This window comes from Trichoderma citrinoviride (assembly GCF_003025115.1).
Source record: "Trichoderma citrinoviride strain TUCIM 6016 unplaced genomic scaffold BBK36scaffold_6, whole genome shotgun sequence".
Classification (NCBI taxonomy): Eukaryota; Fungi; Ascomycota; class Sordariomycetes; order Hypocreales; family Hypocreaceae; genus Trichoderma; species Trichoderma citrinoviride.
In genome coordinates, this window is record NW_020194714.1 from 1,752,766 (window position 1) to 1,775,032 (window position 22,267).

Consider the following 22,267-nt stretch of genomic DNA (forward strand, 5'->3'; position numbering starts at 1 on the left):
TTGATGCTGTCTTGACCATGGTCTCGTGCTGAGTTCGGGCGGTATATGGAAGGTTGATTACATGTAGGTTAGATATCAAGCCCATCATACTACAAGAAGATTTACATGTGAGGAGCAGTAATCGAGGATTTGCCCAAGTGCCTTGTCCCTTCAATGGGCTCCTTGCCAGGCGTCGATGTGAGAGCAGGAGATGCACCTTGTAGTAACCTGAAGGCATCGAATCTGAGTGGACGCGTCGCTACCAGGGCCCGAAGCATCCCCGGCGTCACTTGTACCTGGCCAGCCGGCTGCTTGGCGCCGGGGCTAAGAGGTTGGCAGTACCTAGCGGGCAGTTCGGCCGAGTTAGCGCTTGGTCCTTTGATGCCCGTCCAGTCGTTTGTTGATGCGGAGAGTCGAGCCTCATTTTCCTAGGTACTACTATGTACTATGTACTATTGCTATGTGCTTTAGCACGAAGTGTTAGGACGAAGTTTATGAGGTCCGTCATCACTAGAAGAGGGAAGGGCCGTTTATTCCCTCAATTAGTTGCAACACAATTGGACGATTCTTTCGTGATAGCCTTAAGACAAACAGACAGAAGAGCCAAGACAAGAGTTTTCTGATAACAACACCATGCCATCAGGAATCAAACAAGGTCAAGAACCAATATTCCGCTCCAAGAGGCGAGAAAACGCAGGGATTCCGGAGCTAATGCATCTGGGTTCCTATTAATAGCCCCTCGCGTCGCATCGCACCCCAAGACCACTTAAGCGCCAAAGGCGAGGCCCCCTGCCTGGGCGGAATCCACTGGCCTGGGACTTCTGTCTCTGCCATTGGGCCGTCTGATGCATGCTCTTGGGGCTGCTGATCCCCTGGGCTGGCGAATCTTTAGATGATGGACAAATGGGCGGGTTTCTTTGGCTTTTTAGGCGGCTATTGTATGTAGAATATGTAGAGGCGAGGCGAGTTGGAAGGAATCTTTGCTGGGCGGATGGACGTGGACGGGGGTTAGTCTAGAGACGGGACTTAGTAATGGTGGTGAGCCGAGTTCTGCATACATACATAACATGCCTCAGTAGGCGCTCGTCCTTCCAGGTGAGATTCTCTCCATGTCATCTCTCTCTCTCTCTCCCATCTGTGTCTGTTTATTTTCCCTCTCTCCGGCAAACCTCTCAACCATTCCGTCCCTCGTCCTGCTTTCTTTGTCTCTACTCATCCATCGCCCCCCGTCATGATATCATTCGAGAGCGCACGTCTGTAGAGCCCAGCGACCCTCTGACGAAACGCCGTTACATTGACTGCAACACTAAAATCTTCCGAATCGACGCGACCAACAGCATCTTGTGCATTCAGCTTTCAAACACTCCACAGTATCGCTGGAAGACGATTTGCTGCTTCGACACCTCTCTCAAAAACCGACTTGAGCTGAATTGTTCATCGGGCACCATGGCTGCGACAGGCTTCCTTGCGGCATTCTGCCTCCTTGCCCTCCCGCTCCTCTCGTGGGCGCATACCGTCATCGTCTATCCCGGCTGGCGCGGCGACAACCTCATTACAAACGAGACGTTTCCCTACGGCATGCAGTGGATGTATCCCTGTAAGCAAACCCCAGCTGTTCTCGGATACTATTTCTGAGGATCTCTTCTTTCTCACGTTCAACCACTAATAACTAAACATGGCGATTCAAGGCGGCGGCATCCCCCTCACCACAAACCGCACATACTGGCCCACGACCGGCGGCCCCATCTCCTTCCAGCCCGGCTGGTTCGTCGGCCACGCGACGGCCATGCTGCAGGTCAACCTGGGCCTCGGCACCGACGGCCCCGACGGCGGCCCGCTCGAGATGAAGCACCAGATCGTCCCGCCCTTTTCCATCGTCGGGCCCAGCAACAACCCCTTTCCCGGCACCGTCTGCCTCGACAAGGTGCAGATCCCGAACCCGGCCGACCTGGGCATCAAGGCGGGCGTCAACGCGACGATTCAAGTGCTCATGAATGCGCAGCACGGGGCTGCCCTGTTTTCGGTGCGTTTTTTTGAAGCAAAAGATGGTCTAGTCGTGGAGTGATGGGATAGATAGATCAGGAATGTAAGGGGCTGACACAACAGAAATAGTGCGTCGACATTACCTTTGTCGAGCCGGGTGACAAGCGGATTCCCCCCCATAACGACACCAACTGCTTCAACTCGTCCGATATTGGCTTTGCCGACATTGGCACAATCACCATCTCCAAGGGCGTCTTCATCGACGATCTATAATCTGTTGATCTTGGACGACTCGGAGAGCGCAAAGAAGACAAAAGACGTCAAGAAAGGGGAGCGAGAGCAAACAGAGCTCCTACAAACAACCAGCCGAAAGAGATGATGATACGATACCCAAAAGAAACACATGAGAGGGATGGCACCATCAACAGAGGAAGAAGCACAAGAGAATGTTCGAATACTTGTATATTAGAAAAGCCACATGGTTGCTGGATTTACCGACCTTTTTCTGCTTCTTACTGTATATACTACTACTACTACTACTACCGATCTCAACGAATGGATGACGGCATCTTGCTACTTTGCACAAGATCCTGATATATACCCTTGTTCCCAAGCCCCAGTTCCACCCGGGTGTCTGCATCCCGTCCTCTTCCACATCGTGCCCCCCTCCCTTGTCCTTCTCGCATCACCAGAGGAAACCAAGGACGAACGAACCAGAGATGCAGGCCAGCTTGTTTGTCTCGGCTGCCTGTGCCGCCCACAATCTGCAGCCATCATCGGCATTTCACATGCAGTGTCCCCCATATCCACGTCTGGGCTTTTCAGTCGCACATCTGCAGCCCCAAGTGTGTTTCCCCCTCCATCGGCATCCCGTATGCAGTAAATCATGCAGACGGCAAAGCGAACAATATGCAGTGGCGTTGCTGGATTATTGACTGTTGTGAATACGTCTCACAAGCAAGATCTTGATGACTGTGAAGCTCTGCATGTATCGGGCCGTGATAACATGTCCAGTATGTCTTCATCTTTTTGCAACACCTCACGTTTGTGTAAGCCACGTTCCGGCTTACAGTTGATCACGGATTGTTTTTGGTTTTCTTCTTTTTGTTTAAGCTTACTTGTGTCTTTGTACGCTGGCATGACGCAGGATGAATGCCGCGTCAGAGCCGGCTGCCGGGATCGTACGGAGCGTTTCTTTTTGCGGCTGTTCGCTTGGGAGAGTGGCAGCACTGCGCGGCATCACGCATACATTCACTGCTTTTACAGCAAACGAGCGGCGTGTAGACAGAGAGACGGGCAGAATGAAAGACAGACAGTCGTGTGACGGCTACCTGGGCCTGATAAAGGACAGGTGGAATCCACCTCTCTCTTCCTTTGTCGAAGGTCTTCTGTGAGAGTCGCCAAAGGTGTATAAGATTAGCTTTCATACCTGCTCTGTAAGTCCATCGTCTGATCCTTGGCCATGGCGACAACAAGAGCTCACATCCATCACGGGAACGAGTGCAAAACACCCATCAAGCCTGGATCCGTTTCAACTGGCCTTGCGTCCCCCAACTCGCCAACATGCCCTCCTCGTTGCGCTCCTCTTCGTCCACTTCGACCTCATCCTCGTCAACCAACGGCCAACGGCCCTCCTCAACGGCCGGGGGCTCCTCCCATCGGAGCTCCAAAAGCAGCAGCAGCAGCAGCTGGAAGTCCGAGTACTTGCCCCTATCCCGAGACAAAGGCCTGCCGCTGAGGTTCATCGCCTACGCCGCGGGCGCCTCGCTGCCGACGACGGTGAAGAAGATGACGAGGACGGAGACCAAGGACAACGACAAGCAGGCAAGTGGTGGCCCCAGGTGGGACTTTTTCGGGCGCGACACGCAGCTGTTCTGGGTCGTTGTGCCAGAGGACCGGCAGAACAAGAAGAAGCGCGGCCGGAGCAGGACGTCGAGGGAGAGAAGCACCACCGCCACCCAGCAGAGGAGTCAATCTGCGGCTTCGTCCCAGGCGGCGCCGCCGGAGCTCAACTTTCCCCCTGAGGCGGCGGCATCGTCTTCTCGCGCACCACCATGGACAGGGGGGTCAATGACGGGCATGGTGCCTCCTCAAGCTTCTGGTCTTCCGGGGTATGGTCAGCCAAAACCTGCTGCTGGCTTTCCGTTTGGCATTCCTCCGGTGGTGAATCTGCCTGGAGGGAGTTCGATGCCGTCTTTTCGAAGGAAACAGACTTGTTGATTCGTCTCCATGTTGACGTCCTGTTATCAAGATGTGACGTCTCTGGCTTCAGTCGCTACTACCTTACCCTAATGATGCGGCTGCATGGGAACAAAGAATAATCAACTGATTCAGACTGTGATTCATGATGATCCACCTTTTCATTTCATTTGCTCACTCGTCGTACATGTAGGTTTCGTCATTCTCTCGGTGTGAGGTAAAGAGATTGAAGGTTCATGTTGATGCCTTCCCGGGTTGGCCGCTGTAAGTGAGCGACACTAGCCACACTTGGTTCGCCGGGACAGTGAGGTGGCTGTGCATACGGTAGCTGAACCTGAATTCACCAACAGGCGGCCGCCGCTGCCCTCCACTTTTCGTTCTTCAACTTTCACCGGAATGATGAACCGTTGCATCTGTGCTGCTTGAGCGATGGACGTGCACTTGGCCCGACCTGGCTTCGCGCTTGTTTGGACCCTGTCAACCCGAATCCTCCTTTCCCATGTGATGATTGATCGATCATAGATGGATGGAGATGGAACCAGGGAACCTCCAGGCAGCCTTACGAGGCATCCAGCGGATCGAGGCTTAGCTGGCGGTTACGGTTGATTGGAGCACCAACAACGGTTCCTCTCCGGCTCTTGAGTGACTCAGTCGGGCAATCAATCGGGCATCTTCCCTGGCATTGATGTTCCTCTTCCTACGGTAGATCCTCTACATATGTACTGCCGGTACAACGAACAGAAGGCAAACAGGCAGCCAAGCACAGCGGCCAGTCCCACCTCGGCGAGAGTCACCAGCCGCCATCTGCCAACCTGCCTCTCCACAGCCTCCGGCTGGCCAACCAGGGGTCTCGCTAGCCTTCTAGGCCGCAGCACCACAGGTTGAAAATTGCAACTCGATTTTGGTCGGAAGGGTTCACTGGTTCTTGCACGTATAAAAGGGCGTCTGGATCTCGGCCATCTCGACGACACACAGTTCATACACAAAACATCCATCTCTACTCCTTTCCGTCCTGCTTTGGTGGGCTGGTGAGACAGACGCCGCACTTACAACTCGGCTTTGCTGACCTGGTCGCTGTCGCCTTACCACATACTACCTTACATACAGCCGGTAGAGGGTGATTGAGCTTGGGCAAAAGGCTTTGCCAGCCGGGTTGGGTCAGCGGTTGGGCAATCATATTCAATCATTGCCGTACATACGCAGCACAGCATGGATCCCCTCATCAACATGTCGGCGCAGTTTGCAGAGGGCATTGTCCCCAACCCCCAGTTTGCCCTGCTCAACTACTTCTTCCCCGGCTTCTCCATGCTCACCACCGCCCTGCAAACCTACCTGGGCATCGACCTCAACTTCTACATCCCTCTGCTCGTCGCCGTCTTCGGCCTCAACTTCCTCTGGGGCTACTTCAGCAACTCTGTGTGGGCCTGGATCGACGCCTACCTCATGTCGTCCTTCAGGGTCCGCACCGACGATGAGACTTACAACATGCTGATGCTCTGGATCTCGCGCCAGGCCTTTTCGCAAAACTCGCGCCGCTTCTTGGTCAACACCGACCTGTATTCCCGCAACAGCTACATCTGGGGAGCCGGGCAGGACGACAGCGATGATGAGGATGGCGAGGAGGATGCGGCCGTCGACATGATTGGACCCAAACAGGCTCTTCACTACACCCCTTCCTTTGGCTCTCACCTGTTCTGGTACAAGGGCTGGCCTATGCTCTTTGAGCGCATCCAAAACAACCAGCAGCTCAACTTCCAGTCCGCCAGCGAGCGGGAGGAGCTCTCCATCTCATGCTTCGGACGCAACCCGAGCCTCCTCAAGGACCTCCTCATCGAGGCCCGTCAGCTCTACCTCAAGAAGGACGAGCGCAAGACTCTCATCTACCGCAGCGCCAGCCCCAGCTACGGCGGGGAGCCCTACTGGCAGCGCAGCATGTCCCGTCCTAACCGACCCTTCTCGACCGTCATCCTGAGCGAGAAGATGAAGCAAGACCTGATCGACGATGTTGCCGACTACCTCAACCCTGCCACTCGCCGGTGGTATGCGAACCGTGGCATCCCTTACCGACGCGGCTACCTTCTCTACGGACCTCCTGGCACCGGAAAGAGCTCGCTCAGCCTGGCCCTGGCAGGATACTTCCGGATGAAGATCTACATCGTCAGCCTGAGCTCCATCGCTGCCACCGAGGAGGGCCTCTCTTCTCTCTTCAGCAACCTGCCCAATCGCTGCCTTGTCCTCCTCGAGGACATTGACACTGCTGGTTTGACGCACACCCGAGAAGAGCCGAATCTCACCCCCTCCCGCCCTCCCACCCCGAGTCCCTCTGGAGTCGACGGGTCGACGGGCCCAGCCACAGCATCCGGCGGCGGTCGCCTCTCGCTTTCTGGCCTGCTCAACATCCTGGACGGAGTTGCCTCACAGGAAGGTCGCCTTCTCATCATGACGACCAACCACATCGAGAAACTGGACAAGGCACTGATCCGCCCCGGCCGGGTGGACATGATGGTCCCCTTCAGCCTCGCCGACAGGACCATGACCGAGGCCATCTTCCGAGCCATCTATGCCCCCTTTGAGAGCGAGATCCCTTCAGATGAGGTCGCCTCCAAGCCCAAGAAGCGTGTCACCGGGTCGAGGCCTGCCACGCCTGATGCTGCTGCAAAGGAACGGTGGGCCAAGCAGCACGCGGAGATTTCTCAGCGCATCGAGGCCCTGTCCCTGGAATTCTCTGCCAGGATCCCCGAGTTCGAGTTCAGTCCTGCCGAGATCCAGGGACTGCTGCTCAGGCACAAGCGCTCTCCTGAGGATGCCATTGCCGCTGCGGACGCTTGGGTAACCCAGACTCGCAAGGACAAGAAGGAGAAGGAGGTGCGGGAGGCTGAGAAACGGCGCAAGGAGCAAGAGGAGGAAGAGAAGAAGCGCAAGGCCGAAGAGGAGGAAAAGAAGAAGCAGGAGAGCGAGGACGGCAAGGCAAAGACTGAAGGCTCGGACCGGAAGGAGGAGGATACCGAAGCCAAGAGTGCCAATGACACAGTCGAGGCATCTCCATCCGCAGTAGAGGGGAACGATGCTGGCAAGGGAGACGAGGTGAAGGCGGAGGCGTCCAAGGACGACAAGAAGAATACCGCGTCGGATTCAGAGTATGAGCGGGTGTGACGAGCCTTGTACAGAAGGATGGTCAGACGTTGGATCGCATAGCACGGCGTTTTCTGGGATTGGGAGGATTTCGGGGCTTGGGGTGAAATGACACCATTTCTTGGATATCATCTAGAACATAGAATGAGAATAAGGACACGAATTAGAGAATACTCTTCGGATGACAGGCATGTGCATATCAAAAGAACTTGACATTGGTCGGCGCTTTCAAAAGACAACTCGATGTCATCACAACGCTTTCAAGAGCCAGGACACGTTTCCATGATAACGGCCATGTAGATAGAGCGAGTCGGCGACTTTCCCAACTTGGAGATTATCGATAACCGTCGGGCAAACCCCATCCATAATCCGAGTACGCCATCAGAAACAACAGACCAGATCTGCCATTTGCTGGCCAATCGCGGCAACAGATGCAAATGGTGTTGTGGGTTTTGGAGCTTTCAATCTTTGTTGGGAACAAAAGGTGTTATCTAATTACCGCACAAATCTGGCATCTCGGGACGCGTATTCGTATCGGTACATGCCGTGGGCTTTTTTTGCTTGGGGGTCGCAGTCGCAGTGGGTGGGCTGGCACAACAAGCACGTTGCGGCGTGCCTGACTAAGTGCTGCCGTATTCGTATTTACAGTTTGTTCCAATCTTGAAATGTTTCAACGCGCATTTGGGAGCTGCGGTGGGAAATGATTCCCAATACGTATCCCACGGTTTAATAAATTGTAGATGCTAGTACTAGTAGTAGTACTAGTACCTGCCCTGCCGTGTGTGATAGATTGCATCTTCATCAGAAATTGACAGAATCCTCAGCCGTAGCGACGCGTGTCTGGTTGCTTTGTCTCGTACTCAACGCAAATTGGCTTGTGAAACTTCAATGTTAGACTACCTGATGTATTTTTTTTTTCTAACCTTCTGGTTCATCCGAACCTTTGGCGCGGCATCCGGGAGTGGGGCCGGGCAGGCGGCCGGAATCCGAGCGGCATGCGATGGAAGGAAAATGCCAAATCAGGTAGGCACAATGTCTTGCATCTTCGCTGGACTTTTGCTGGTTTGGGGTCACGGCAGTTGTTTGGACTTTGGACTCGTGGGCATGATGCGAGCGATTTTACGGTGGTGGGCAAATATATCTCATCAGATAATTCTTCTAGCCTGAGCGGGATATCATTAGGCAGCGCCGTCTCATACATAGCTGAACGTTTAGCAAGAGACGGGAATCAAGTCATTCTTGGTCATGCAAACGGCCGCTGCACGTCCCGAGAGCACGGCCAATGATGCATCTGGAAACACCGAGCTGACGATGAGAGAAAATGAGTAGTATTACGACGCCGGTAATGATCAGCCAGCCAGTTAGCCAGCCTTGTATCACGAACACAGAGCCCGCCTGGTCTTGGCCACAAAGGATCAATGTGTGATGTGTATATAGTGAGCCATTGATGGATCTCTGAGTCCACCGTGGCTCTAATGAGGCTTTGTCTGGCATCATCGTCGTGCCGAGGACTGTAGTAGTACTGTCAAGTACATGCGCGGGTTTTCCCGCTTTATAAACCAGATGCTCCTTGTCCCCAAGATACTATGTACATACTCGTACATACGACCTACGTCCTTATCAGATGGATAGATAAAATTGTGTGGAGGGGCAAAAGGTGGGATTTGACCCTCTGGCCGGCTCAAGAGCCTCCGGTCGGCTGGCTAGTCTCTTGTCTTCCTTCGATGGCGGTGGAGCCCAAGCTGGAGGAGGAGGAAATGGCGTGTTTGAAGAAGCAATCTGTACACAGGCAGAACAGGTAGTACTACTAGCACGAACAAGTATTATCGTGGGAAATGCGGGAGACGACGAAAAGGTGGTGGTGGGGCGGTTGACAACGCATGGGAGCGTGAGATTCTGCATCTCGAGGATGAGATGGGAATAGAGGCAGAGATGGTCGAGCTGGCACCCAAGGCCCCGATTTTGGGAGGTAGAAGGAGGACCCGTCCGGAGGGTATAATCACTCGATCTAGACTAGAAGCGAAATATGGAGCAGATGATGCCTACATAGATGGTGACGGAGACGAGGCAGACGAAGGGGCAGTGAGAAAGGGGACACGGTGGTAGCAAGAGGTCGTGCGGCCACTGATAAGAAGAAGCAGACGATTGATAGACTAGCAGACACGGCAATTGAAACCAATGGTAGGGATGCGAGTTGCCGTGGCGAGAAAGAGGGAAAAGGATTGGGAAAACAACCAGGGACTTGGGCAAGATCAAGGCAAACAACAGGAGAAGCAGTCGTGTCATCTGCGTGCTCAGGCACAAAGCACAACTTGGAAGTAGTATTCGCTCTCCCGTACTCGTAGTCGCGATTTGCGCGTTGGCTGGCTGGCTGGCTGGCTGACTGACTGCGTGTGCGTGTGCCATTTCCCACAGGGATCAAATCACAGCGCTGCCGCACCGTCGTAGTGGTTGCCAAACCCCACCACAGCCCACCAGAGCCCACTAACGCCCACTAGGCCCGACCCCTGGCAGAAGCGCTGCAAGTCCCCTGCGGTCCCCTGTTGCTGCTGCAGCTCAGGCGCTACAAGTAGTACCAGACAGCGATTGCGCACCGCACCGCCTGCCACAAAGGGCGGTGAAAACCTTTAAATGGACAACCAGGGCCGCCACAATTGACACGGTCGACATTTCCTCAAGAGCTTCACTCTTTTTCTCCTTTCCCCCAGTTTCTCTCCATTCCTCTCTCTCTCTCTTGTGTCCTTTCTCCTCCAATTCTCTTCTCTCTTCAAGCTCAATTGCATTCTTTTCCCACTCCCACAATGGCCGCACGACCTCAGAACATTGGCATCAAGGCCATTGAGATTTACTTCCCCAGCCAGGTTCGCTCATTTGCCCCTCCATGCACTCTGCTTCTTCTGCCTCTTCTTCACCAAAGACAAAGCCATTGACTGACTTGAACCACCGCAAAACAGTATGTCGAGCAGTCCGAGCTCGAAAAGTTCGACGGTGTTGCCGCCGGCAAGTACACCATTGGTCTAGGCCAGACCAAGATGGCCTTCTGCGACGACCGCGAGGGTAAGTGGACAAGTCTCGACATTCTGCCGTGTCGAGCCCCTCTCTCGCTCGCTCTCTCTCTCTTCTCGCCTGATCCCCCTGAAATTTGAATTGAAGCATCAGGCTGACCGGCTCTGCCCCAGACATCTACTCAATGGCCCTTACCGTCACCTCCAGACTCATCAAGAACTACAACATCGACGTCAACTCGATTGGCCGCCTCGAGGTCGGCACCGAGACCATCCTGGACAAGTCCAAGTCGGTCAAGACGGTGCTGATGCAGCTGTTTGGCGACAACACCAACATTGAGGGCGTCGACACCCTCAACGCCTGCTACGGCGGCACCAATGCCTTCCTCAACAGCGTCAACTGGATCGAGTCGTCCGCCTGGGACGGCCGCGATGCCATTGTCGTCGCTGGCGACATTGCCCTCTACGCAAAGGGTGCTGCCCGCCCCACTGGTGGCGCCGGTGCCGTGGCCATTCTTGTTGGCCCCAATGCCCCCATTGTTGTCGAGCCCGGCCTGCGCGGCACCTACATGCAGCACGCCTACGACTTCTACAAGCCCGACCTGACCAGCGAGTACCCCGTCGTCGACGGCCACTTCTCGCTGACCTGCTACACCCGCGCCCTCGACGCCGCCTACCGCGACTACAACAAGAAGGAGGCCAGGCTCACCAACGGCAACGCCAACGGTGTCGACTCCTCCAAGACGCCCCTCGACCGCTTCGACTACCTTGCCTTCCACGCTCCCACCTGCAAGCTGGTCCAGAAGTCGTACGCCCGACTGCTGTACCATGACTTCCTCAGCAACGCTGACCTCCCTGCCTTTGCCGAGGTGGCCCCTGAGCTGCGCGACATGGACTACGAAAAGTCCCTGACCGACAAGGCTCTCGAGAAGGTCTTCATGACGCTCACCAAGAAGCGCTACCAGGAGCGCGTCAACCCCGCCATCCAGGTCGCCACCCTGTGCGGCAACATGTACTGCGCCAGCGTCTGGGGTGGCCTGGCCAGCCTGCTGTCCTTTGCCGACAGCAAGGCCCTCGAGAACAAGCGAATTGGTCTCTTCAGCTACGGCTCCGGTCTCGCCGCCACCTTCCTGTCCCTGCGCGTCGTTGGCAGCGTCGAGACCATTGGCAAGACTCTGGACATTGCCACCCGCCTCGAGGCCCGCCAGGCCGTGCCCCCAGAGACTTATGACGAGGTCAGTATCTCATCTTCCACCCACCCGTCTCCGCAGTTGAACAATGGACGATTGCTAACTTTGATTCCCTTTAGATGTGCAACCTCCGAAAGCAGGCCCATCTCCAGAAGAACTACACTCCCAAGGGCGATGTCTCCACCATCGCCCCCGGCACCTACTACCTGGAGAAGGTCGACGACATGTTCAAGCGAGAGTACGCCGTCAAGGCCTAAACGTCTTCTCTCTCCTTTCCAGCCTCGTCGGCTGCGGGGGGGAAAAATACCCTTTTTTGTTCTGTTTGAATAAAATATTGTGCGGCATCGGAGCACACGGCGTCTTATATTTTTGACCACCAATGGGCGAAAATTCTTTTTGCTTTTTAACGACGGGAAAACGTGCAGTGCGGCACGGCACGATCACAGCGATAGACTCATCTGTTGAGGATATGCAGGTGAAGACTTTTGGAATTTGTTTTGACGACATTTTGTCTTGTTTTCTGGATAGACATAATGAGGTCGCTAGGGGTATATAGGCGACGACGCACTCCGTCTGGCCGGGCACTAATGGTGTTTGTTCATAGAATAAGCTAAGCCTCTGAATCGAGCGGATGGAATGAATGATGTATACAATAGACACGATGTGCCAGAAGTTTGATCCGTTTGTCTTGTCTTCTCATTGCTCAGGGTATTCATTTTTCATGCTCTCCATTCTATGTCCACGCCCATAATCTCCATTTTCCCGTCCGTGTTGTCTCCTTCTTTTGCCCGCTATCATGCTGGTGTGTAATTTGTGTCCGTCTCAACTCCTATGGTCTATCCGCACCCCTTTTATTCTATTCTTGTTCGCTTTGATATCCTACAGTTCTTGTCATCTTTTCCTTTCTTCCATAGTACCTAAGCATCACTCATCCCCCTTGTACTTCCACTCGGCGTGTCTATGCAGATTATAGTCCCCGCTGAGAATGCTCTTCCAGATGCCGTACAGCCCGCCGACGGGCCACCTGCTCTTGAGCGACTTTTTCCACTGCTGGCGCTCGCGCCTGCTGGCCTCGACGTCGATGCGGACCTTGTCGTAGACCGAGGGCAGCGTGGTGGCGGCGTACTTTTCGCGCAGGGCCGTGTACCAGGGCTTGTCGTAGACGCGCCAGAACTCGTCCTCGGAGTAGTACGTGTGGGCGTAGAGCCACTTGCGGCCGCCGAGCCGGACGAGCTTGTCCTCGAGGGCGCGGTTCTTGGCGATGAAGTCGTCGTGGTCCTCGGGGCCCCAGCCCCAGACGCCAATGTTGAGCATGGGCTGGGGCACGAGGTCGGCGCCGACGGCCTCGGTCTGGCACGTCGGGTGGAAGGTCGGGTTGGGCGTCTCCTTGAGGGGGCACAGCCAGAGGGGCCAGATGCCGAACTCGTCGGCGGTGTAGTCGACGAACTCGGCGGCGCGGTCGTAGGGGATGGCTAGGTCCTGGACGACGAAGCGGGCGGACTCGCCGCTGGCGTGCAGGGCGCGGTAGAGCATGCGCGTGTGCATGAAGTCGTCGAGGAACCAGCGCCAGAAGTCGGAGAAGGGCACGTACTTGAAGTAGGTGAAGCCCTGGGCGCCGACCCAGAAGCCGGCGCGGTCGTAGCGGAACAGGTACTCGGCCAGCGGGATGTAGTCGGTGACGGGAGGCTCGTTGTTGCTGGGAGAGACCTGGCGCGTCTTGTCCTGGACGTGCAGGTAGAACCAGGGGTCGCGGGCGTGGCTGAAGGTCTGGGCCTGCTGGCCGGCGGGCTTGTCGTCCGTCATCTGGCCGGTGATGACGACGCCGTGGTCGGGCGAGAAGAGGATGCCGTCGACGTAGTCGTTGCGCGGGTCCTGCGTCTCGGCCTTGACGCGCGCCACGGCCTCGGCCACGCTGTGGGTGCGGTGGTACGCGGTGCGCACGTACTTGCGCGCCTCGACGAGGTTGAGCTCCATGAGCGTCGTGATGCCGAGGGTGCCCACGGCTCCGGCGGCGCCGCGGAAGAGGTCGGCGCGCTCGTGGGGCGAGGCCCGGACGACGTCGCCGTTGCCCAGCACCATCTCGACGTAGTTGACCGTGTCGTTGAAGAAGCCGTGGCGGAACGAGCTGCTCTCGCCGGCGGTGCCCGCGAAGCCGCCGCCGGCCGTGATGCCGGGGAACTCCATGACGACGGGCGGCACCAGGCCGTGGCGCAGCGTCGCCTCGACCAGCCGGTCCATGGGCACGTTGGGCTCGACCAGGGCGGTGCGCGCGCCGCGGTCCACGGCCAGCACGTTGCCCAGGCTGCTGATGTCGACGGCGCGGTGGCCGGGCCGCGGCCGCGTGCTGTTGGTCGACCCGTGGAAGATGCGGTACGGCTCGCCGCGCTCAAAGTAGCCGCGCACCGCGCCGGCGATCTTGCTCACGGCCTGCTTGTGGCGCTCCATGACGGTTGATGTGTGTGCGAGAGAGAGACGAAGCTTGGTGTTGAGAGAGAGCTGCGGGAGCTACTCCGTATAAAGGTTGAAATTCGATGTCGCTAATCGCGGGCCAGCCAATGGGGAGGCATGGCGGGGTCGGGAAAGGCTTCAGGGCCCAACGGCAGAACTACCAAGGTGTGTACATGTATGTAGATGCCCAGTGGGGGAACTGGAGCTCTCCAGCTATTGAAGCGGCCGATATAGCCCTGAGGGCATTGACTGTGACTGTCCAGCAGCTGCAGTGTCCATCAAACACATCCGTGTATGCTACTGACTTGTTCCTTGCCAGTGGTCGAAGGTGTATCATATCACATATCGCCTATAGGTAGGTAGGTATATACACTCATCCCAGTCATCACAGCCTTGCCGTCCATTCCGTCTTCAAACTAGCCTTGATTGCCACAGACGCCTGTACGTCCTCTAGACTATCCTCGAGAAGCTCGTCGAATTTCAGGCTCCTCTCCTCGAGTGTCCCAGCCTTGATGCTCGTTGCGCTCGCCTCAATCGACCTCGGATCTTGCACTGAGCGGCGGATGAAGCTGGCCCAGCTGTCAAAACAGCGCCGAGAACCAGGGGCATGGGACAAGAACAGAGCAAAGCAGTGCGGCATCGCCTCGTACTCCTCAAACACCAGGGGCACGCCGTCGGCGAAGAGCTTCATTGCCAGCGCCTTGTCCTCGTAGGCGAGTATCTCCCAGCCCGTGCACATCCATATGGGCGGTGATCCTTCCCAGCCGGGACTCATGAGGAGCGTCACCAGCGGATGCGCAACCAGATCGTCGTCGACGTAAATGTGCTTCCGCGGGGGATTTGCCGGCCATATATCGCACGGCGGGATCTTAGCCATGACATCAGGCCGTGGTTTGGGTAGGTAGTCGAACGGATGAGGGTCTTCCCCCTGCCACGATGGCGAGCTGTGGGTGATGTCGAGCCAGGGGGACACGCAAGAGACGCCGGCCGGCAGAGGAACTGTGCGTGACTCGCCGTACCACTGGATGCGAGTGTCGTGACGGCGCAGCTGTAAGATGAGCTGCAGGAGGGCGAGGGCTAGATTTCCACCAGCGCTGTATCACACGAAACAGGAACAATGAGAGCCAATCCGGTCAGTGACACGTCCACTCTGACAACCACGGTGCCGGTGAAATAGCAAGAGTAGTCTGACACATAGAAGCGTTGCACAGCATGATGCTACTAGGTAGTGGTCATACCAGTAACAGCACGCTCTGTACACCAGGCCTTATACGCTGGACTTATAGATGGAAAATCAAACATACCTGTCTCCCGCGAAAACAACATGGTAAGGCTTCACAGCCTCGTGGTAGGCATCCGGCGGCGGATACAGCAGCGTAAAGTACGAGACGAGCGCATCCAGCAGCGCACTCGGAAACGGATCCTGCGGCGCCAGGCGATACCGCACGGAGTAGCATCGCCCGCCCGTCAGCTTGGCCAGCCTCTTGACGACATGGCGGTGCGTGGCGGGATCGCAGAGATAGTACGCGCCGCCGTGGAAGTAGAGCACCGTCGTGGGCTCTCGGCACTCCTTCATCATGGCGCGGTACTTTGCGGCCTCGGACATGACGGGCTGGGGCTCCCTTTTCGAGGCCGCCGCTCTGTATCCCGTCCATTCCGCTTGTACGGGGACGAGCTGGGGGACTCTGACGCTGTTTCCGTCGCCGCTGCTTGGGTCTCTCATGCTCTCGACGACATGAAGCAGCGCGTCCCTGAGGTCCGTTTCGGGAGGCGGCGGCGAGGCGTACAAGCTGATCCATATCCTGCCCTTGATTTCGGTGTTGCGCGTGCTGAGTTTCTGAGCGTAAGAGATGGGTCGTGGAGTGGACGGTGTCAGCAGAGCGCGGATGAACGAAACCACCAGGTTGGACCGCAGATCGACATATTTGGCCGGTTCCGAGAGCCTCAAGGCGTGCAGAACGGCAACCCGGGTCAGGAGAGGGAGCTTGGATAGTATGAGGAAGAGCAGTCTGAAGTTGGTGGTGAGTTTGGAGACGGTAGAGGGCGATGCGGGAGCGGCAGCAGGAGCAGCAGGAGCCAAGTTTGAAGGAGGTTCGTCCATGATGATGCCGAAGAGGTGAGGACTTGTTGAAGGGAGGAGATGTATAGAAACGAAGCAAACAAAAGAGGTGTATCTAGGATAAATAGGAGGTTAAATTGTTGTCAAAACGAGCGAGTGTGATGAGAGACAGTCGGGCGATTACATACTTAGTATGTACATGTATATATACGTGGAAATCGAGGCGAGATTGACATTGAATGGCCAACATGGGGTGGTATCAGAGAGGTAGACACGTGAGCTGATGAGGAGAAGACATCCCTACCAATGCATACACAAACGACAAACTATTAATTTCCAAGAAAACGGGAGCATCATGAGGACAAGTAGCCTGTTTTTGAGACTGACATATTAATGCCTGCGATTGTATGTGCGCGTAAGGTATTAGTATTGGATGTCCTCAGACGTCCATGATGTCAGCAACTCTCAGAAATCCGAGCAATTAGTAGATGGCTTAACATGAAGATTAATAGCGTGCGTCTTTAGTGAGCATCAGCGGGAACAATAAGCCCGAGCCTCGGCCCGCGTCTCACTGCTCCCCAGCCTAATACAACTACAGCTCGTCACTTGCGACTCGTCTGTCTGCTCTCTGAAGAATCGCAATTTTGATCTGATAGATCCCTTCCTTCTATACATGTGCCATGGAAATGCGTACAGACTCCAGCAAGTCGAAAAAACAAGAAACGAGATCCATTTGATATTAAATTACATAAAGAAAGTGCAACGCTCCCGGGCCGTTATCCAATTGATGCTGCATGGCGGAATTCAAGCAAGGCAAGCAAAGATGCTTTACGAGCTGCCGGCAGCCGCCTCGGCCGGTGCCTTTTCGGCCTCCTTACCCGACGAGGAAGCCGACGACGCAGCTGCTCCGGCAGTCTGGTTAGCCATGGCCATCTGCCACGCTGGGATCGACGCCTTGCCAGAGCCAATCGACAGCCCGGACGCTCGGCCAAACTTGTTCTGGGCAGGGCCCTTGCCGGTGTCAGCCTTTGGCGTGGTGCTCGTTTCCGCCGCGCTCTCATTGGGTGACTGGGCGGCTGCTGCTGTGGGCGATGCCGTTCCACTGTTGACACCGTTCGTCCCGTTGGTGCCGTTGATGCCGTTGGCGCCCCGGAAGTAGCCGCTCGAAGCGGTGGGATTTGAGTTGGCATTCATCCTCTGTGACACCAGCGTCTTGAGACTCGTCAACTCCGTGTTGATTTCGGCAAGTCGGTTGTCGGTAAGCTCCTTCTGGTTGTTCATGGCCCTCGGAATGGCGTCCTTGAGGCCCTGCACCTCATCGCGAATGCGCTGCGCGTCGTCCTCGCGGCGCTTGTTGGCCGTCTTCAGCTCCGCCATGATCGTCTCCAGGTCCGCCAGCGTCACGTCTAGCCGTTCTGTCCGCTGCTTCTCGGCGTCTTTCAGCGCCTCCGTGTCCTTGGATAGCTGCTCAACCAGAGCAAAGGCCTTGTCAAACTGCTCCTCGATCGACTTCTTGTCCTGCTCCAGCTTTTCAGGGGTAGGCGGCGCTACCAGGGGGTATACATATCGCTGTCGTCACTCAGTCAGTACGGGTGTGGCCACAGACGCGCGCATCGCTGAATTTGTACCTTGCCCAGTGAGAAGAGACCATAGCTGACTCCGCCCACGACGGTTGCCATGATGAACCAATCCCTCCAATCCCTCTTAGGGGTCGCGGCAGGCGGCTGCCATGCGTATTGGGGGTAAGGCTGGTAGTACTGCTGCGGAGGGCCCTGAGGAGGACCTTGAGGCGCGGGCGCGTAGGGGGCTCTAGGCGCTACCGCGCCGGCTCTGGCGAGAGCGGCATCGATCTCCTCTTGTGTTAGGTTCTTGGTTCGAAGGAAGGATATTTTGTTTTCGATGGACGACGCTGCAACGCTGGGGTCTTGCAGGACTGCTTCATGGTTAGCATCGCGTGCGGGAAGGCGCTGCGAGATCGGATGATGGGGTGCTGAGTCGAAACTGACATTGCGCCTAGACAAGCTGGATATCAGCAAAGGGATGAGCCCGCGAGGTGTCTGGCGCGAAGACATGGAGCGAGTGACTTACTGCTGACGCCACAATCTCCTCGCGTATCGCCATGGCGGCGGATCAAGAGCAAGATGAGTCGGACAGAGCCTGAAGAGGCCCAGGGAGATCAAGTCACCAGAATGGACGGAATGACGCTGGTTCAGGGCGCTGGCGATGGATGCTGACAGTAGGCAGGGACTCGGCGACAGCGTAGGTAGAGATGAAGCTCGGTAATATGTATGTGGTGGAACCCCCGGGATGGCTGAGCGCGGCCGCAAGAGGTAACAAAAAGACATGCTGGGCCGAGGCAACGGTACGTACCTACCGAAGTACCTTCAGCTGAACCACCGCGACTTTCAATTGCTGCTTCCAGCGCTTGGTCTGTCACGTGCTTCCACGTCTCAGTTTCCAACTCCACGCCTCAACCGCGCTAGTCCGCTCTCGGCCAATCAGGCCTTTGTTTACTTTCTCACCGAGCAACCTGCCTTATCATTCCCCCCAATTCTCACGGCCCCACGCAAGAACTTCCAAGCCTTGTACATGTGTGCCCAATTCCGCCTCGTCGCCGCGGCCAAAACTCCGTCTTGTGCTGTCGAACTCGATCGCCAAACGCGCCAGGAAGCACTCCCCAGCTCCTCGATCATTGTCGCGCAGGCTCAGCCGTCGACATAATGTCTCAAGACACGAACCTGTGGAGCGTCCGCAGGAAAAGAGAGGTAGGCTAAGGCTCCCCTTCGCCTCTGTCGCAAGAGCGCCGGCATCTGGGGCATGGTCGCCTGTGGCGCGCAGGCATCGTCGGCTGACAGACGGCACAGACGCTGGGCGGCCTCAGTACAAACAGCGGAATACCCGCGCCAGGGTCGACGATGAAGCGATCGAATCCGAACCCAGGCCACTCCGGCTACGGCACCGGCCACGGCCGCTCGATGTCGGGATCTAGGCACTCCCTGGCCTTGACGCGTCCGAACCAGCCCATGTTCCAGCGCGCCTCCTCCGGCGCAAGCCTCGCCGACCTTGGCCTGTCGTCGGTCAAGCGAACCTCGTTCCAGCAGCCCCGGGCGACGTATACGCCGTCTGCTTTCACACCAGCGGCCGCGAGGCCGTCGATGGACGTCGACAGGCGCAGCAGCGTATATCGCCCACGGCAGTCGACGGTCGGCCCCATCAGCCATCAGAGCTTCTTCCAGACCACGCCCCAGGCAGCGGGCGTGCCACGCGATCCGCGGCCGCTGAGGGACCGAGCCTTCCAGGCGCGAATCGCCCAGGAGCTGATGGACTACATGGTTCAGCACAACTTTGAGATGGAGATGAAGCACTCGCTGTCGCAAAACATTCTAAAGTCGCCGACCCAGAAAGACTTCAACTTCATGTTCCAGTGGCTATACCATCGGATTGACCCCAGCCACAGGTTCCAGAAGAATATCGATCAGGAGGTGCCGCCTATTCTCAAGCAGCTTCGATACCCGTTTGAGCGCAGCATCACGAAAAGTCAGATTGCCGCCGTGGGTGGGCAGAATTGGAGCACTTTTCTTGGCCTCCTGCATTGGATGATGCAACTGGCCAAGATGTTGGAGGGCTATGCGAACAACCAGTATATGGATGCCTGTCTCGAAGCTGGCGTCGATGTGACGGGCGATCACATCATCTTTGCCTTTCTCAGCAACGCGTACCGCGACTGGCTCGCCATGGACGACGACATGGGCGATGAAGATGCAGAACGGCTACTGGCCCCGCACGTCGAGGCCATGGCCAGGGCGTTTGAACAATCCAACTCAAGATATACTGCGGAACTCGAGGCGCTGGAGGCTGAGAATGAGAGGCTGCTAAAGGAAATCGAGGATCTCGAAAAGTCTACTCCGGATCCCGCCGTCTTGGACAACCACTTCAGAATCATGGAAGAGGACCGCGTCAAGTTTGAGGACTACAACGAGCTTGCCATCCAGCGGTCGGAAAAATACGAAGCTCGGATACAGGTTCTCCAAGCGGAGTTGGACAAGCTGATGGAGGAGCTGAGGGAAGCCGACGAAGAGCGACGAGGGCTCCAAAAGGCAGTCGACGACCAGGGCATTAGCATGCAGGATATCGACCGCATGACTTCCGAACGGGAACGTCTGCAACGGGGCATCGAGTCGGCAGGGCAGCGCCTGGAAGAAGTTAAGAAGAAGGTGATGGAAAAGGAGGCCGAGGCCAGTCGAAGGCTCGACGAGTTGGAGCGCATGGTTGACAGATACAACACCATCGCCTACCAGATAGCGCTCATACCAGCCACGGCGGCCAACGCCAAGGGCAGGGAATATGAGCTGCAGGTGACTCTCAACGGGAGCGAGCCGGGGTCGTCCAACTGGAAGAGCTCCAGCACGACGCACACGCCGGCAACAGACAGACTGCTGATTGATGCTACGACGGGTTATCAGCCAGGACACGTCCTTAACCTGGACCTGAGGGGCTCCATCCGAAGCAGCTTCATAGCGTTGCGAAAGGAGATTGCGGAGCGGCGGAGCGCCGTCATGGACGACATGATGAAGGACCACGACCTCTTGGACGGCATTAAGGAGGCCATTGAGGACAAGCGGAACGAGGTCGAGGCACTGAACCACCGAGTGAGGGCGGCGGAAGAGGAATACGAAAAGACCAAGGAGGTTGCCACGGCGCAGAAGATGGGGTCTGACGCGCAGATTGAAAAAATGGAAAAGGAGCTGTCGAGGATGCGCGCCGGCTTGACAGAGTCTGTGCAGCTGCTTGAGCAGCGCGAGATCAACACTACCATTGAGTAAGTTTCTATTGTCCTGGCCGACAACGAAAAGCAGAAGCCCCCGTTGAACATGTCACAAGAAGCTAACCACTTGTGCCAACTCTAGATACGAACAGCTTGTATTACGAGCCAACTCGCTACGAGAAGAGCTGCACACGGAGATTGACCGTATGCTGAACGACGTCATCAAGTTCAAGATTCATGTGCAAAAGAGCCTGGACGACTACGAGGGCTTTGTGGCGGACGAGCTGGAGAAGGAGCTGGGCGGCGACGAGATGATGCAGGACGAGACGCGGACACTGCCGGATCTCTGAACGGACGGACGGAGCTGTACTCGACGGTCTTTGTTGTGTTTTCCTGAAACGGCCTTTGTGTGATGACGAACCAGCGCTTGTGCTGATGGATGGAGTTTGCTGGCGTTGGCTGGTGGAATGGGCTCCTTTGTGTGGGCTTATTTTCTGTGCATGCTTGCTTGTTGTTTGATATTGTTCTGGGAAGATACCACTGGCAGTTGTTCTTTTCTCGCTGAATGAATAATGACTTGGGAATATCGAATGAATACTGGATAGATATCTCAGTTGTCGTGTAAGACTGATGATGGGACATAGGTGAGGTATGGTGACACTGCTGTGGCTTTAGCATTGCAACGGATCGGGGCGTGCCTGGTTCTGCAGCACCAGAGGAGCTGCTCGATTCATCATTCAGGTGAAAACCGAAGAGACTCCCGTTCTGTCATGTATTACTCATGTCGTTGTCATGAAGACTGCCTTACGGAGCTCGTCAAGGCACACCAGGATGAGGATACCAGGGATTACGGCGGATGCAACAAGTAGCTCAGTGCGGTATTTACGCTGGCGGAACTACTTCCATGTCCAAGCTCGGAGCTCTGATCCGGTTTTTTCCCTCGCCGTTCCCCCGGGCTGCCGGCATTTGTTGAGCCTCTGCATCCCTGCACCCATTTTTTTCTTCCGGCGCTTCTACAGTATTCCATCCTCCGGCCGGTGATGCATTTTGTCTCCTTCTTTTTTCCCTCTGCTGCTTGTTCATACTAATAAGTACCTCCCGCCGTTGCAATTGGATACCCAGAGAGCATCCAATTGATCTACCCTTGATCTATTCCCTTTTTATTTCCTTTCTAATACATCTTCTGTTACTCACCTACAAAATGCTTCGGCGAGCGTCGGCAAGAGCTGCCTCGGGCGCAACCGGCCAGCTGCTGCTCAAAAGCGCCTCCCCTCTCTGCCGCCGCACCCCGCAGGCCAACCTCAACTCCAACTCCAACTCCTCCTCGTCCTCCTCCAGCTTTCTCTGCAAGACCACCGTCCCCGCCGGCCTCCGGAGCTTCCACGCGACCAGACTCAGCATGGCCGACAAGCGCATCGAGAGCGACGCCTTTGGCGAGATCGAGGTGCCCGCCGACAAGTACTGGGGCGCCCAGACGCAGCGCTCGCTCGGCAACTTCAAGATCAAC

At 56.2% G+C, this 22,267-nt stretch overlaps 9 protein-coding genes across 9 annotated transcripts; 6 read left to right on the forward strand and 3 right to left on the reverse strand.

The window, feature by feature from the left end:
- Positions 1–1,425: 1,425 nt before the first annotated feature.
- On the forward strand, positions 1,426–2,235 carry BBK36DRAFT_1199869 (hypothetical protein; the record flags this gene model as incomplete). The annotated part of the gene is made up of 3 exons (XM_024897104.1): positions 1,426–1,576; positions 1,668–2,002; positions 2,092–2,235. The coding sequence occupies 3 exons, from the start codon at positions 1,426–1,428 to the stop codon at positions 2,233–2,235; spliced, it is 630 nt and encodes a 209-aa protein (XP_024750503.1).
- A 1,290-nt stretch (positions 2,236–3,525) lies between these two features.
- Positions 3,526–4,182, forward strand: BBK36DRAFT_1117744 (hypothetical protein; the record flags this gene model as incomplete). The annotated part of the gene is made up of 1 exon (XM_024890390.1): positions 3,526–4,182. One exon carries the CDS (start codon positions 3,526–3,528, stop codon positions 4,180–4,182), a length of 657 nt encoding a protein of 218 aa, XP_024750504.1.
- Positions 4,183–5,370: 1,188 nt separating this feature from the next.
- On the forward strand, positions 5,371–7,314 carry BBK36DRAFT_1118297 (hypothetical protein; the record flags this gene model as incomplete). Its single annotated transcript, XM_024890461.1, has 1 exon — positions 5,371–7,314. One exon carries the CDS (start codon positions 5,371–5,373, stop codon positions 7,312–7,314), a length of 1,944 nt encoding a protein of 647 aa, XP_024750505.1.
- A 2,780-nt stretch (positions 7,315–10,094) lies between these two features.
- BBK36DRAFT_1117626 (hydroxymethylglutaryl CoA synthase) lies at positions 10,095–11,745 on the forward strand (the record flags this gene model as incomplete). Its single annotated transcript, XM_024890374.1, has 4 exons — positions 10,095–10,154; positions 10,248–10,350; positions 10,473–11,533; positions 11,608–11,745. 4 exons carry the CDS (start codon positions 10,095–10,097, stop codon positions 11,743–11,745), a joined length of 1,362 nt encoding a protein of 453 aa, XP_024750506.1.
- Positions 11,746–12,410: 665 nt separating this feature from the next.
- On the reverse strand, positions 12,411–13,937 carry BBK36DRAFT_1207189 (FAD-binding domain-containing protein; the record flags this gene model as incomplete). The annotated part of the gene is made up of 1 exon (XM_024897384.1): positions 12,411–13,937. The coding sequence occupies exon 1, from the start codon at positions 13,931–13,933 to the stop codon at positions 12,413–12,415; it is 1,521 nt and encodes a 506-aa protein (XP_024750507.1). The 5' UTR covers positions 13,934–13,937.
- Positions 13,938–14,357: 420 nt separating this feature from the next.
- Positions 14,358–15,989, reverse strand: BBK36DRAFT_1091758 (hypothetical protein; the record flags this gene model as incomplete). The annotated part of the gene is made up of 2 exons (XM_024889033.1): positions 14,358–15,030; positions 15,241–15,989. Coding segments are annotated over 2 exons (1,422 nt in total), but the record flags the coding sequence as incomplete, so codon positions are not given.
- A 906-nt stretch (positions 15,990–16,895) lies between these two features.
- On the reverse strand, positions 16,896–18,116 carry BBK36DRAFT_1095752 (hypothetical protein; the record flags this gene model as incomplete). The annotated part of the gene is made up of 3 exons (XM_024889079.1): positions 16,896–17,564; positions 17,624–17,931; positions 18,080–18,116. Coding segments are annotated over 3 exons (1,014 nt in total), but the record flags the coding sequence as incomplete, so codon positions are not given.
- A 436-nt stretch (positions 18,117–18,552) lies between these two features.
- On the forward strand, positions 18,553–21,219 carry BBK36DRAFT_1135295 (hypothetical protein). Its single transcript, XM_024892590.1, has 4 exons — positions 18,553–18,760; positions 18,860–20,814; positions 20,903–21,115; positions 21,158–21,219. Exons 1-3 carry the CDS (start codon positions 18,716–18,718, stop codon positions 21,108–21,110), a joined length of 2,208 nt encoding a protein of 735 aa, XP_024750510.1. The 5' UTR covers positions 18,553–18,715; the 3' UTR covers positions 21,111–21,115; positions 21,158–21,219.
- Positions 21,220–21,961: 742 nt separating this feature from the next.
- BBK36DRAFT_1159126 (hypothetical protein) lies at positions 21,962–22,218 on the forward strand (the record flags this gene model as incomplete). The annotated part of the gene is made up of 1 exon (XM_024894171.1): positions 21,962–22,218. A coding segment is annotated over one exon (257 nt), but the record flags the coding sequence as incomplete, so codon positions are not given.
- Between the last annotated feature and the right edge of the window lie 49 nt (positions 22,219–22,267).